The sequence below is a fragment of the Sinocyclocheilus rhinocerous genome, unplaced genomic scaffold (assembly GCF_001515625.1).
Source record: "Sinocyclocheilus rhinocerous isolate Xijiao unplaced genomic scaffold, SAMN03320098_v1.1 scaffold273, whole genome shotgun sequence".
Classification (NCBI taxonomy): domain Eukaryota; kingdom Metazoa; phylum Chordata; class Actinopteri; order Cypriniformes; family Cyprinidae; genus Sinocyclocheilus; species Sinocyclocheilus rhinocerous.
Window position 1 is genome coordinate 215,653 of NW_015656360.1, and position 15,977 is coordinate 231,629.

Genomic DNA, 15,977 nt, shown 5'->3' on the forward strand with positions numbered 1-15,977 from the left:
ACGGAGCTCAACGGCTCTAGCACTGTTGCCAACTCTCGCGAGACAAATAAGCAACCGCCGCTTCAAAAACAAGCCCAATATTATAATTTATTATCATCAATATTATTTATTATCAATTATGTATTAACAATAAATGAGCCCGCAGCATATTAAACAAACTACCCTTTTATCTGAAAAGCAAAAACATAAGTTATTTTACAAAAATCAGCAAACTGCAACAAAGCAGGAACAAAACTCATCTCCAATCACCTCTGAGCAGAATAGGATTGGACAGATGGAAAAGGAGAAAAACACGAGCTTCAAAGGGGAGCTGTAACATATTATAGCCTACTAAAATATTGGCTATTCGAACCAAATCTACTCTTAGTATTAGTATAGGCCTACTTGTTTTTTTTTTTTTTTGTTTTTTTTACAGCCTGTGATAATTAATACATTACAAAAACATTGTAAAAATAAAAAATTAGGATACCGTATAAAGGAAAAACGTCATCCCACTCCTCTACGTCTACTACTATCATCGCTTGGATTACAGCGTCACGCGCCTTCCTTTTGAACGTGATTTTTCTTCAATCCCTCATTGAAGAAAAATCACGTTCAAAAAGAAGGCGTGTGAGGAGGGGGCGGAATATTTGACAAATTATGCTACAGCGCTTATATTTTTGCACTGATTGGCTATTAACTGTGAGCAGACAGAGTGCCAGTCAATGCATTGGAGAATACAGTGAACATAAATGAAAAGAAACGAAGTTGCTTGTCAGGTTTTCCTAACAAGCAACCATATTTTTTAAAATAAACCCAAAAAAACACAACCCGCGACCCGGGATTTTTTCACGCAACTTTACAATAAAAGAAGCCCAAAGTCGCGTATAATACGCGGACTTGGCAACTCTGGGCTCTAGCACAAACTGTGATATAAACGAACGCTATTGGCTATTTTAAAAATATGTCCTACTTGATATGTCCCGCCGTTTTCCTGTTTCAGTTAAAATGACGTCAACACAGAGTAACGCTGCGTGTTTCTAAGCATTTCAGGGGACCTTTAACTAATGAAACACTATGGTGTTGAGCAGTTTCCAGCTGGTCTTGGTGTTCAGTAATTGGATGGCTATGAGGGTGTTTATATATAATGTTTATTTCGAGCAGGTGGCTGTTGATGCAGTCACTGCAAGCACACCACTGTTCCCAATGCCAGTCACAGCAGGCATCATACAAGTCAATGGCAGAACATCAACACAATATACAGCCTGCACACACTGAGCAGTGCAGATTTCTTTTTTCTTTTCTTTTCTTTTTTTAAATGTCTGCAAATAGGATGGGATTGAAAACAGCTTTCATTATTAACATCTTGCACCAACAATAAGTTTGACTTCAGTGTTTTCAGAATTTCATTATTTTTCTTTTTTTTTCTGGTATTAAAAAAGACAAAAGAAAAAAAACAAGCAAACATGACAATAAGAAAATGACAGAATGAGAACTTTAAAGTGGAGAAAACAAGTTTTAAAATGAAGATGAAGATTCACAGTGACAAACATCCAGCTATATACACAGAAGAACGGGGGGGCAGGGCCGTAACAACTCAATTAACACTGGATCGACAGACACCCAGTCCTTTGAAGCGATAAGCATGATAAAGCTTTTATAAAAGCCATTCCCATGCCAGACATCTGCGCTCTGTCCGCAGAGCAGACCGCAACATAAAGGGATATAACTCTGAACATCTGATGGACAAAGACCGGTCACATATCCTCTAAGCATTGTTTAAACATGAAAGACAAAATAAAAAGAACTAAAGCAAGGCACATACACGTTTTTAAAAAAAACATAACATTTGCTTAATATACAACTTATTTCATCTGAAGACATGGCAGTCAAAAAACGTATCACAAAAAGCTACCTTAAAAAAGAAAACTGGAGTTCTAAAAAAATGACCATTTACAATTCATTTAAAATACTTTGAGCCAAGAAGACACTTTAAACTTTTATCTTAAATATTAGCTGTTTCATCAACAAGCCCTCTTGATGCTTCATCATTAAATACTTGTTGAAAACATCTATAATAATCTCTGTTCATAACTTAAATATTACAAATATTCTTCTGAGAACCGGGGAAGGGATCAAGCATATATGGAGCTACTGAAAGTGTGTAAAGCATTGTGGGACCTACGCAACTACTTTTCTTGCTTGTGTCCCCTTCCTTTGGGCCCTTTCTTTAATTACATTTAAGATCATTTTGATACTGTGACAATTCTAATAATGAGCAGGCAGATTGTCATGGCAACAAAGATGGATGGAAGATAATGAGAGACTGTGAGTTTGCTGGCAATGAGATAATGACATTCAGAGGCTTGCAAGAGGTTCAGTTGTGACCGGTGCTGTCATAACAGCGAACTGCACTCCCACTGTAAATGAGAGAGCATGGCATCTGGAAACATCTTATGTCCACAGAGACCAAACCATACAATTGTAAAAGCATCGCTCAGTCTACCCTCCATATATGTCCCTATAAAGTTACTCAATGTGATTCTCAGTGAATATGTTTAACCTAGATACTGCTATGTTTTTCAGAATAAGTTATGGACCATGCTTAACTGCATCTTGGACCGGAGCTCTTACTTTGGTCATTAAGGACATGTCTGTCTGGATGATATTGGGGGGAATGCAAAACAAAGCAGGCACACCATGGTAAATTCACACCCTTAAACAGCCACTGCGCGATGTGCTGAGGTTAGACTGCATGCAGGCTTCCAATGGAACTACACCTGTCCAAACTCAGACCCTTAAGCTAAGAAGATTCCTTGGGTAGGTGGAAATGGTGAGCATCAAGCCACATCAACATTTGTGAAATCCTTGTTAGTTCACTACACTGTCAGTCAGTTTTAGATTCCTGTTTTATGCCACTCACACACACATTTGCAACTTCCTCACTTTGTGCTTCCTGACATCCCACCTTCTGCAAGCCGTCAACCATCAATGGACCCCTCTACCTTGTTCTCGCCTGTGTTTCTGAGGTCACTCATATAGTCAAAGTCAACATAACTCTATTTACTTTCTAAATGCACGATCCTGGTCTTATTGTGAACAATTCATTCATTGCACTTTACTTAGGCCACACAGGCTATTGCATAATGCTAACCAATAGCTATTCTGGTATTCAATGCCTATCTTCACCATATAGTCCCACTGTACATTTTTTCCTTGCATATCCTGTTTTGCCTGGAAATGCATCACATCATGGAAGTAAACCAGCAATTCATGTTGACTTCATGGCCTAAACTGTGTATCACCTTGCTGCAGATGACTGAAGCATGGAGATGTCCAAGAATGAGAATCACTCCACACCAAATCAGAACACACAGGCCCTTCCTTTTCTACTGGCTTAAGGCAGTGCCTCCCACATGGACACGGGTCCTTTTCTCAGTTTGAACTGGTTTGCTTGTGTGTTAGAAGCACTGAGGTCACCTCTCATGTTAAGGCACACAGGGCACTGCACATGATGAGGGCAGGTGAAGGAGGAAGGCTGTGCAGGAGCAGGAATGTATGAGTTCACACAGGCAGAAAGTGAATGGAAACATAAAAGGCCACAACAGCACAGAGCGGGAGCCCAGAGCAAGCACAGAGCAGGGGGTGAAACAGCCACTTCAGTCACTTCACTACATTCAACACAGCCCACAACACTCTTCAGCAGAGCACAGCCAAACATACAGATTTTTTTTTTTAAACTTCAATATAGTCATAGAAAAATCCACATATCTGTCATCATAGATTTCAACACTGTCTGTACCATTGAACATGAAATAAAAACATAAAATATTTATATTTATTTCTATTTATATATATATAACTGTACTAATGCATGACTCTCACTATGAGATTTTTTTCTTTATAGATACAAACTTTCCTCATGCTTACAATATACACATACCATACTATTATTTCATATACAGTTATTATTGTTTTCATATTATTTTACTACTCATTGCTCATAGTAGATAGAGATATTCCATGGACAGAGAGTTGAGCTTTATGTATTAAAACCCAACCTCTGCTCTCCACCCTCTGCTCTGTCTTTGATGTTTAAAGCCCTGGATGGCCTTCTGCCCAGTCCTGAGGTACATCAGCTCGGGTTTGTGCAAACCAACTCGGAGGGAGAGAGGAGAGATAGGTGTTTCATGGCGATGGGGAAAGGGGAGGAGAAAAGAGGGGTGAGAGGAGCCAGGGTTGAGGATTAGGAAGGGATAGGTGGGTATGTTGTTGGTCATTGTGCCCTTGTGCTCTCCCGGGGCCCTGAGGTTGTGTCACAGAGACACAGGCTGTGCTCTTCACTCCAGCATGGCATCCAGCTGGTCGGCCAGGTCATCGAACATGCTGCCGATGTCGTCTAGGATGCTCACTGTGCTCTTGTTTTCAGCCAATGAGCTGTGGATCAAAACACACACTTAAATATGATTTAGAAATGTAAAAAAACAAAATGGCTACAATGACACAAATAGATTTCTTTGGTCAACACATCCCCAGTGGTGAATTTAAGAGAAAGGTTCAAAAGCTTAAAAAAAAAAAAGATTTGCCCTTAATTATAACATTTGGTTACAGGCATTTTTAAAAATCTAAAATATTTAAATTACTATAGTATTCTGGTACCATCACTCGCTGTACTCAACCTGATGGTGAAAACATGCTTAAAGTCTTTGCTTCTTAATAACCACAGATGTGGGCTCAAAACTGCTGCCTTGATTTGAAGGACTTGCGACTAGAAAAACACTAGAAACTACTTGAAATTAAATGTTAATGTGAGACTAGATGCCATCATAGACTAGATTCTTACCGGTCTATAATGTCACTGAAAACAGTTTTTGCATATTTCATGACACTCACTCTTTTTGCCCATCCTCCTTGATCTTCTCTTCTACAGCCTGCAGGGCTGCAGCCAGTGAGGCACTGGTCTCCTCTATCTTCTGGTGCACTGCATCTACTGTCACTACCCCTGCGACAAACGCTGATCCAGTTGAACTGTCCATGGACACCCCACTGATTGAAGAGCGAGGGGGCTTCACAGGTGGGGGTGTAGGGATGGGGGTTGGGGGACCTGATGTCTGGGGAGTTTGGGGTGTCTGTGGGGTTTGGGGTGTCTGAGGTGTCTGTGGGGTGTGAGGAGACTGGGGTGTGTGTGGGGTCTGCACACTCAAGGCTGGTGGGGTTGTAGCCTTGACAGGGTGGTTGTTCTGGGCAGAAGCTGTGCTGGCCATTCTGGTGACAGTCTGCTTGGGAGTGGGATTAGGTGTCACATTTAAAGACTGCAGAACATTTTTGGATGGTTTGGGAGCTGTGGGAGGAGGTGTAGGTTTTGGTGAAATTGGAGGAGGTACTTTCTTTCCTTCAACTGTAAATAGAAGAGAAAAGAGATAGGGAAAGAGATGGGAGAAGAGACTGAGCGGATTTTGATGCAACAAGGTCTAAATGCTACAGGGTTTTACGGGATACTCACATAATTGTATAAAGACAGGGCAAGTGAAAGGGCCGCACTGTGTAGTACCTGGGCTGCCAGGTGCCCCAGTTGGTCCAGGAAATGGGGCTTTCTTGGTGATGGCAGGTGGTGGTCCTTGTTTCTTCATGTGCTGGGCCAGAACAGGTTTGGGGGACACCGGAGGTTTGACGGACTTACGAGGGGCACTCTCAGTAACATGGCCTTCCAGGTCTGCACTGTCCCGACGGGGTGAGTTCTCAGGATGTTCCTGTGGCCTGGGCTGTTCTGAAACAGTCACCTCTGACACAGGGCGCCTTTTAATGGTGCCAGTCCCATTCTCATATGGTACGGGCATCTGCCCATCCTGAAGTTCTTCTGTATCTTTGTCTTTGCTCTTGGGGCGGCGCTTAACCGTATTTGACTCTGTGAGATGGAACTTGGTGCCATTTGGTTGCTGCTTGGTGCTCTGGACCATCCTTTTCAGCGAGGCTGTGGCATCCACACGTGAAGGGTTCTCCTGGGGTAAAGAGTATGACATTTCTAGTCCCTCCTCAGTCTCATCTTTGCCCTGTCTAGGTCTTTGTTTGATGGTGATGTTTCCATCCTCAGCAAATGGAAGGTTCTCTGCTGAGCTCCCACTACAGCTTGGCTGGGTTTCATTGCGTTGTCTATCCTGGACTGGCTCCGGCTGTGGTCCTCGCTTGGCAGCTGCCACTAACTCAGTGACAGGCCCACTAATAGTCCTGCGACGGTTCACTACTTCTCCATCCAGTCCAATGGCATCACGCTGCTTTGCTCCTGCAGAACCCACCTGTAGAGAAACAATCTTGTTTTACTACACCAGATATTGCTAACAGATATTTTTTTATGATAAATACTAAGTATCATCCCAAAGACACAATGACAACCACCTTACCTGCAGATAGTGACCTGCAGATTTCTGCAAATGGAAACCCTTGGCACCCCCACCAATGGAGGACATTTCCAACATGGCCGCAATGCTCTTCACACTACCAGCACTGCCCGTGTCTACAGTGCCACCCAGGTCACTTGCACGTCTTTGTGGTTGGTAGTGAACCTCCAGAAGAGGTCCACTGCTTGTCTCCTTGGGCACTTCTGTCAGATTACTACTGGAGCTTGAGATGGCTGAACTAGAGCGTTTGGGGGGAGGTGGAGGAGGACCCTTCTTCTTCTGTCTGAGTGCAAAGGACTGGCTTCGGTTGACATTTTTGTCTGCCTGCCCTTTCATTGAGTTGCTGCGACCCACCCGGTGCTGTACTGTGGCATACTTTCCTCCTAAATCTGGCACATTTAGCTCATCCCGCTCCTGCTCACCATCAGACACAGCATAGCGATTCAGGCTGTGGGCACGTTTCTTAGGCAGACCATACTCATCGCAAGCTTCGTTGCCTTCTGGAGGCAGGCACAGGAGTGGTACTGAGACAGCAGGTCCTTGGGGTGCAGCTTCCATAGTTCCCACAGGCTGGGCAGCTGGGTGTGGATGGGACCTTTGAGTGGGGGATTGGGGGTGAGCACGAGGTGTCATGGGTTTTTCGGTCTGTTGAAGCAGCTGAGAACTAGGTTTTTGTTTACCCGGTGGGTTGCTCACCGTCTGTGAGGTGGGAGGTTTTGTTTTGGTGGGCGTTTGTGGTGGAGTATAGGGCGGTCCTGTACCTTGGGGATAAGACTGACGCGGTTTTGCCTGCGCCGATGAGACACTTCTCTGGCCACACTGGCTGCTCTGGCGCATGGTACGTGCCTCCTTTTTGGGTGGCCCACTAGGCTCCTCTGTGTCTCGGCTCTTGTTCATGCTGTTCTCATGCAGACTGCGGGCTCGGTGTTGTGCTCCCAGGCTGCTGTTGGTTCTCACTTCTGTGCCATCCTGCACATCAGCAGGGCGTGTAAGAGCAGCCTGTAACTCCCCACTCAGTTCACTGTCCTGGAAAGTGCTCATTTTAGGGGACATACACTCTCCGCTGTCGTGGGGTGGGCTCTCAATAGTCATCACCTCCTGAGCGGCTGGGGGCTTTTTACGCAATGTGTTGCGACCGTCAGAGGCCTTCTGGATCTCTGCCAGCTTCTTCACTGCAAGCATAATCTTCTTCTGGTGTCCTAGGCAAATTAGGTTAGAGAAAGAGAGTAAACCACTATGGCCTAGGCAGTTTGGAAAGAACAGAAGTTTGTGTGTGAAATCACTTTAACAATATGGATCCCAGTCCACTATCTATCTTACCAAGTTTTGTAATGCCAATCTCCTGAAGGTCCTCCCACGTGATGTCAGTGATAAAGTCAATGTTCTCGTATCCATTTTGGACTAAGACTTGGTGATATTGACTCAACCCAATCATAGCTAACCACTCTCCAAGATTCGCCTACAGATTAAATGCAAATAAAAACAAATTAACATCTGGATGTGTTTGAATGTATGTGTTTGTGTGTGTGTGTGTGTGTGTGTCTGTGTGTGTGTGTGTGGTTGTGTGTTAAACTCACCGGTTTTTTGTCAGGCAGCCACTCATTAACAGTGATCTTATTGATCTCTGAAGTTATCTTCTTTCGATGTCCTGGTTTGGTTACTCCAATAGCTGTTAAATCCTGAAAATAAATATAGGAGCCCCTAAACCAGCCAATCACATTTCAGCACCCAATGATCAAGAGCTTCATGCACACATACACACTAAACCAAGTGGCATATATTTTGTGCATTTGAACATATACACAAAAATGCACAATATTATATATACACAAAATTACATATACACATAAAAGATAAAACATCAGACATATTAAACACTCTGATTCCCAAAAGGTGCCAGGATGACAGAAGCAGATGCAAAATGAAAAAAAAAAAATGGGAAAGGGAAAAAAATAAAATAATATTGTAACAAGTGAGGAAAATAAGCCTTTTCAGAGTACCCCAAACATAACTAAATACACATATCCTAGTTGATCATGTCCTCAGTGTTTCAACAGTACACCCCTGTTAATTCTGCTTTCAGCAATGACACTATGTAAATCCTATGAAGTCAGTGGTTTAATGTAATTAAGTATGGGTAGATGAGCTTGCTTTCAGGAATTCAAATTGCTCAAAAAATTAATTTCAGGTTTAGTAACAATTTTGATTTAGTGACGGATTTACACTCCATAATATACATGAAATGACCGTTAATACTTCTACTACAAAATATGATATATGTTCATGAGATATATGTTTAAAATGCTTTCGAGTTTAATCATATACATAAAATTACATAGCTCACAACAGCATGTATATTAATCACAACATACGCTTAAGTAATTATGTGATTCATCAAGATACCAACATAACATAGTAGGAAAAGACAAACGCATTTGACAACCAAGACAGCAGCACTGTCTGGGGGGATTTTCTGGGTGAGATTTTCCAACTTGCCGTGGGCAAAATTCAAACTCTCATAAAACCTGTGTGCTTCTGGCACATTGGTAGCAATTTTATTTTAAATTTTGAGGAGAATTTGTTGGTTGATTCGCTTCTTTTCTGTGCTTTGAGTGGGTCTGTGGGTGTTACATTTAGGGTAGAGGGGAGTGACGTGAATAGTTTAGAGTGGCTTAAGGGGATGGGGGGGGGGCAACTCTTACCTCTGGGGTCATTCGGCTAATGGTAGGAATATCATAGCCGGCGCTGATGAAGTTTGGAGCGTAGACCTGCAGCTGAAATTCACTCAGCCATTCGATAACAGCCTCTGAGCTCTAGAAGAGAAGATAGGTGGCAGTCTATCATTGTTTGGGTCCTGTGGCTGAAAATGGACCAGACCCCAGGCCAACAAATTGAAAACATTAGTCTCAGTGACCAATGTCTCAACTTCACTAAACTTTATTAGTTCATAAATAATTAAAACCTGCCCCTACTTCTTTTTTTTGTATTATACTGGAGTTAAAATTATTACTCTTGGTCCAGGTACCTGCTCTAGCAACAAAAGCCAAAGCTTTAGCAAATAAGGGCTTTTCTTCATGAACCAAACAGTTCAGCTTAAAAAAAAAGTAGTGTCCATATATTATCTGCTTTGGAATGCCATTTCCCTGGAGGTAGGAGGATGTACTGTAACTCTATGTAGGAGAGGCAAAAATGGACGTGGGCAGCAAAGAAAATAGGGCTGTTTTGAACAGATGGCCCTCAGTCCAGAAGTCCAGCATGGAGCAGCTCTACTCAACAGCTCCAAAGTCCTGCTGGGGAAGATATAGTAGCCAAATTTCTCTGTTATATGACTAAACAGTGTAATTTCTAATTTCAGCTCATTATAAAAATGACATAAAAATGGCGAGTGTCAAATATGTATTACCAGTTTGCAACATACAAGCTCATTTATGGGATAAAGGTAATAACACCTACACAGTGTCATATTCATATTGTGTTGGTATACCTTTCTAGAAAATAGCAGCGTCATAGTCTCATATCCTCTACAGTTGTATCTGTTCTACAAGTCTCAGTGTGGACAGACTAAATCTTGATCATATGCCAATTACTATATAATTTAACTTAATAATTTTTGCATTTAGCAGACGCTTTTATCCAAAGCGACTTACAGTGCATTCAGGCTATACATTTTTTACCAGTATGTGTGTTCCCTGGGAATCTAACCCACGACCTTTTGCGCTGCTAACACAATGCTCTACCACTGAGCCACAGGAACTATATCACCTCTAAAATACACTCCAAATTCAAATCAAAAGTCTAAATTTTTGGGTACTCTCTGAAAAGAAATCAAAGGTGAAATTTACTGCAAATAAGGCAAAAAAAATTTGGAATGGACTTCAAAATGTAGCAAAGAAAATGAAATGAATGATCAGAAAAGATCAGAGAGAAAGGAATCGCTGCCAATATTAGACAGTAGTATCAGATAGAGCAGCTGACAAAAGCCTGAAGCTGAGGACAGCGTGCAAGGAAGCCTGCGGAGAAGCCCACTCACCGTGTCCTGACGACAACCGAGAGCACGTAATACTGATGATGCCAGCTGTGAGAGGAAGTCCTGGGAAAGCATCCTGGATGTGCAGATGCCAGTGCATGCATGCGTATGTGTGCGTAAAAAAGTGTATGCTTGTTTGAAGGAAAGGTAGGGGGACAGTGTGATTCAAGCGGGAGTAGGAGTCTCCTTACCTTCCCCTCAGGCAGCGCCTCCCCTTTCCTCTGGGACACCGCCTCCCCATACGGCTGCTCATGAAGTGGACAGCTTGATATACTCTGACTGCGTGAGGAGGGTCCTAGAAGAACCATGAGATCATTCATATACATCAGAGCACTGCTATTGCACAAACCAATCCCTTTTGTGTTTTCTGACCAAGTACTCCTCTTAGCCAATCAGATCTTTGTGATGCTCCCACCCACAGCTATTAGTGCAACCGTCTGGCACAGAAAAAGCAGCTAAGTCTCTAATTTGTGAAAAAAAAAAGGTAAAACATTTTGGATGGAGAAACTTCTTTGTGACAAAAGATTCTCGGTATGATTTCTTCTCAAAAGAGTTGTTTGAAATTCCCACTAACCCTTGTTGCTGGAAGCGTGAGAGGGGTGGTCCAAAGACTTGGTCTGCTCCAGCAGGTGTTCTTTAGCTTTGGCAGACTGGGACAAAACCGTGGCCAGAAGCTACAGGATAAACAAAGCTCATCAGATCAAGAAATGACATGAAAATATAATCAATGCTGACTATGCCAATTGGACTTAACACCCCCTTGTGTTCAACGTTGAAGAATGAAGCTTTACAAAAATGAGCAATGGAAAAATCCATTGCTCGTTTTTGTAAAGTTTCATTCCTCTGATGTGTAAATGTCCCTCCAGAAAATTTAGGTAAAATCAGCATCTCATGGTAGCTGTTTGAAGCTCATCATGTTATTGGTCAGTATCAGGGCAAAGCTGGCTTAGGTGGACTACCAGCTATTGGGGTTGAGGTCAACATTGTAGACCATCTTGATCAATCTGGTTAGGACTCGCAGAGACCAGCTTCTGATATTGTTGGTTCTACATGGGTTCTAGCTGGTCATTTAAGGTGATCAGCTGGTCCAGGCAAGTTTTGTTGGATTGCCAGCTTGTAGGATCAAAATCAAATTTCTGGATAATTTTGGTCAACCTTGCTAGGGCTTCTGATATTGGTTTTACTGGTTTTACATGTTACCCAACTTGCCATTTAAGGTGATTAGCTGGTCCTAGCAGGTTTAGTTGGACTGCCAGCTTGTGGGGTCAAGGTGGGCCTTGTAGACCATCGTAATTTGGTAGACCAGTTTCTGATATTGCTAGTTTTACATGGTTTCTAGCTGGCTGAAGCTGGTCATTTAAGGTGATTAGCTGTTCCTACTGGGTTTAGTTAGACTGTAAGCTTGTAGGGTCACGGTTGACCTTGTAGATCATCTAGGTCAACCTTATTACGGCTGGCAGAACAGCTTCTAAAAATAGCTGATTTAAAATGTTTTCTAACTTGTTCATGCTCATTATTTATGATTATTTAGGTCATTGGCTGATTTGGTTAAATTCTAAAACACAACTGAGCTGGTTGACATGACTGCTCATATTGGCGCATTGTGACCTGTTTTTTTACAGTCCTTTGAGATTGTAATAGACACAGTAATACTGGCAATAGAACAAAGACACTTCTAACCATTTAAACCAGCAACATATAAGACAGTTCTTTCAGGTATCTTCTCAAACCACATTGGAGTTGAGTCACTTTGCATGTCAGATAGCTTACCTTGACTCCCTCTGCCTGTGCATGAAGGATAGTGCTGCTGCCTGCACTCTGTCCACTACCAGAGGATCTGGCACTGGCCACGCTGCCTGAACTGCCCACACTGCTGCGGTCTCCACCTGGAACAACAAGCCCCCAGCAAACACACACACACAAACACCGTCAGCCCAGTCGGAAAACACCTCCCCGAAACCCTCCAATCACACCACTATGAACTTCCCCTCTGCAATGCACTGATCTGATACACGGGATGACAGAGACTTACATAACAATGGTGACCAAAGACCAGGTGACTGATGGACACAAGACATGTTACCAGAGTCACTAATACGAACACATTCAGGCCCACGCTGCCTTCACTGAAAATGCAGTTTGCACACACGGCTACAGACACATCTGTGGATTGTCTGTATGTGTGTTCTTGAGGGAACGACTTAACGGATGTTGCTCTAACAGAGCGAATGAGAGCCTTTCAATGCGCCTACACGCCTGCAGTTGAGGAGGTTTCTGAGGTCAGGCGTACAGCAGCTGCACCTGGAGCGTGGCAAAGCAGGGGGAATTATGAGAGAAGAAGAAGAGGAGGAGGAAGAAGGGGCAGCCCTGCTGTTACCTGCCACAGGCTTGCGCAGCACCCAGATCTCCTCGCTGCTGCCGCCCTGGGGACCACCAGCTGGGGTGGGTGAGCCATGTGGACTGGACTCTGAGCCGCGAGAACCTTTAACACAGAAACCACCATTAACTGTGCCCTGGCTTGGCCACCTGCCTGGGATCAGAAGTTTTCTGGACAGGTCAGGCATGGACAGCTAAACTATGTCTATGCGCTTTAGCAGTCTGCTTGACTACAACCCTCTCTTTCCCTTTCAAACACACACAAGGCAAGCACGCATATATATATACTGTATATCTAACACAAATATATATGAACATTTATATACAGAGGTACATGAAATATAAAAGAGTAAACATGTACTGTATATATGTGTATATACATATATATATGCCTTGGTTTACACATACACATTGGTAAAACATATATAATATATACAGATATATGATTATATATGTAAATAGGTATCACAACAAAAGGTGTCGCAGTGCATTACAGGAGCATAGTTCATTAGGATTCTAAAGCCATCAAACCACAAGTGTACATTAATGTGTTCATATACAAATAAAAATGCAATAACATCTTACGGCAGCTGTCTATAATCATTGAAGAGTCTTACAATTATTTTTAAAAATATATTGTTAAAGGGAAAGTTTACCCTAAAATTGTAACTCTGTCATCATTTATTCACCCTCATGTCTTTTTTGTGAACACAAAATAAGAATATTTTTTAAACTGTTTTTTTCCATACAATGAAAGTCACTGCCACCATATTTGATTTGGACCCCATTGACTCATTGGACCATTTTACAGAATCTTGTTTTGTGTTTCACAGAAGAAAGTCAGTCATATAGGTTTGAAATTACATGAGGGTGAATAATGATGACATTTTTCATTTCTGGGTAAATATTCCTTTAGGGTTTATTTCAAAATGACCAGGCCCAGACAGAATGTGCAGATTTGTTTTGCCATTTTACAGAAAACAATCAGCATGATTCTTCATAATGGATTTAAACATGGGGTTAAAGGGAACTGAAAGTACAAAACTTTTATTGGTAGCTGAAAGCATATTCAGATTGGCTGTGGTCACCATTCAAATTCTGTTCTGAGGGCACAGATTCCACGTGGGCCTGATGACTATTGATCATTTACAACTGAAACAGACATAAACATATTCAAATTTACGACGATCCAGAGTACATAAGAGTACCAACATGCTCCATACCAATATCAAAGTTTGGTTTGATACACAATCGCTGAAAGGATCAGAGTTAGTATATGAATGGACAGATCAGTACAGTTGAGACGAAGGAGAGATGAAACAGACAGATGTTCATTGACGGCACACACACAGACTGATGTTGTGCAGAGATGCAGGTATGGAGGGGTGAGAGGCTGGCTGTGCATTCCCTGTTGGTCACGTGTAAAAGAGAGAAAGACTGAAGGGGGCAGTGGAGCGAATCCCAGGTGTGGTCATCACAGAGAGGGAAAATGTAGCACCAAGATCAGGGAAATTTAGGGGTAAAAGAGGAGAGATAACAGCTTCAACAAAGAGAGGCCATGAACCTCTTTTGTGCTGGTTAAAAGAACTTACTAGCCAAATCTTGGTCATTCTTGGTCTCTAAAAAAAAAAATCAACACCCAAAATAATGTCAGAAAAAAAAAGAAACATAAATGAGGAAATAATAATTTTCAGAAAAATAAATTCAGAAAAATGTAAGGAATTATTGGAACTAATTGATTAGTTAATATTCAGACTATTAAAATGAGAACTACTGTAATTTAACACATTCCTTAAATCTTTGTGAATAATAATAATACAGTGGAGACAGATTAGGGGATCTGTACCTTGTCCACTGTGCGGCTCTCCTGGGGTGTTTGGGGACCTGTTATAGCCAAAGGAAGTGAAAAGTGGCAGATAAACATAAATGAGGAAATAATAATTTTCAGAAAAATAAATTCAGAAAAATTTAAGGAATTATTGGAACTAATTGATTAGTTAATATTCAGACTATTAAAATGAGAACTACTGTAATTTAACACATTCCTTAAATCTTTGTGAATAATAATAATACAGTGGAGACAGATTAGGGGATCTGTACCTTGTCCACTGTGCGGCTCTCCTGAGGTTTTTGGGGACCTGTTATAGCCAAAGGAAGTGAAAAGTGGCAGATGGGAATGTGGTGGCGGAGGTGGAGGAGGCGGCAGGATATGAATCTCATGATACGAGTCCCCATTCACCATGGCAATGGCGGGCGACACAGGGCCGCACACCGGCGCACAGAGCTGTATCTTTTGATACTGTTGGGTACAAGTGACTGTACTCCATGAACCTAGATACGACAACACAGCAACCACCACCACCACAACAAACAAAACAATTACACATAAGAGAGGGAAAGCAAATTAACTCAACACAAAAATCACAACCAATCACGAAATTCAAAACAGCAAAACCTGAATACTTTCCGTACCCACTGTATATATATGAAATAGAAGCGATGCGTGGAAATGCAAGGTTAGTGCATGAATTGGAGAGGAGCTGGTGCTTGTAGTGAAATGCAAAGTCTTTCTTTATACTTGTTTCTGTAAGTCCCTGAGGACAAACAGAATGATCTTCTCAAATGAGAAGTTTAGTATGCATGACTCTTTTCAGTTAGTCTGTGTGTGGGTGGGTGTGCGAGTGTGCAATTTGACTATTTATGATCACTGTGAGCACAGCAGGACTTAGTAGAGGGCTTGTCTGAATTGAGAACTGTCCTCCTTTCACTAATTACATAAATATAACAGACATTACTCCAGTTACAATATTTTTTTATAAAAACTGCAATTTCGGTAAATAAGGGACTATAAGAATGGATTTTAAATATTTTAAAAAGCACAATGGCATAAATAGCGGGGCAAAAACATGGATGGAGTGGAGGAGACCGAGCAGCAGATGCAGACACAGAAATGGATACTTAGTGAAGCATGAGACACAATGAACACATAGATTAGTTCCCTGCTGTCATTCCCAAACAAAGCCATAGACCGGACCTAAACCCACTGGATGGAAAGAGTGCACTTTATGGACTGTATAAATCTGCACGGGTGCACAGAAAAGTCTTCTGATGCCCAATGATTCTTCCTATGAGCGATACACTAAAAACATTTTTAAGGTCAGGTTTAACGGGTTCTCTTCTCTTCTCTTCTCTTCTCTTCT

At 42.0% G+C, this 15,977-nt stretch overlaps 1 protein-coding gene across 1 annotated transcript in view; it reads right to left on the bottom strand.

Moving 5' to 3' along the window:
- Positions 1-3,828: 3,828 nt before the first annotated feature.
- LOC107720073 (caskin-1-like) overlaps positions 3,829-15,977 on the bottom strand; it is a 42,004-nt gene continuing 29,855 nt past the window's right edge. The window contains exons 8-19 of the mRNA XM_016527678.1: positions 14,370-14,396; positions 12,779-12,883; positions 12,172-12,287; positions 10,976-11,075; positions 10,593-10,696; positions 9,077-9,187; positions 7,952-8,053; positions 7,695-7,833; positions 6,378-7,573; positions 5,531-6,272; positions 4,873-5,377; positions 3,829-4,416 (exon numbers count right to left, since the gene is read on the bottom strand). Of these exons, the coding sequence (XP_016383164.1) occupies positions 4,320-4,416; positions 4,873-5,377; positions 5,531-6,272; positions 6,378-7,573; positions 7,695-7,833; positions 7,952-8,053; positions 9,077-9,187; positions 10,593-10,696; positions 10,976-11,075; positions 12,172-12,287; positions 12,779-12,883; positions 14,370-14,396 (3,344 nt within the window). The 3' untranslated portion in view covers positions 3,829-4,319. The remainder of the gene's footprint in view (positions 4,417-4,872; positions 5,378-5,530; positions 6,273-6,377; positions 7,574-7,694; positions 7,834-7,951; positions 8,054-9,076; positions 9,188-10,592; positions 10,697-10,975; positions 11,076-12,171; positions 12,288-12,778; positions 12,884-14,369; positions 14,397-15,977) is intronic.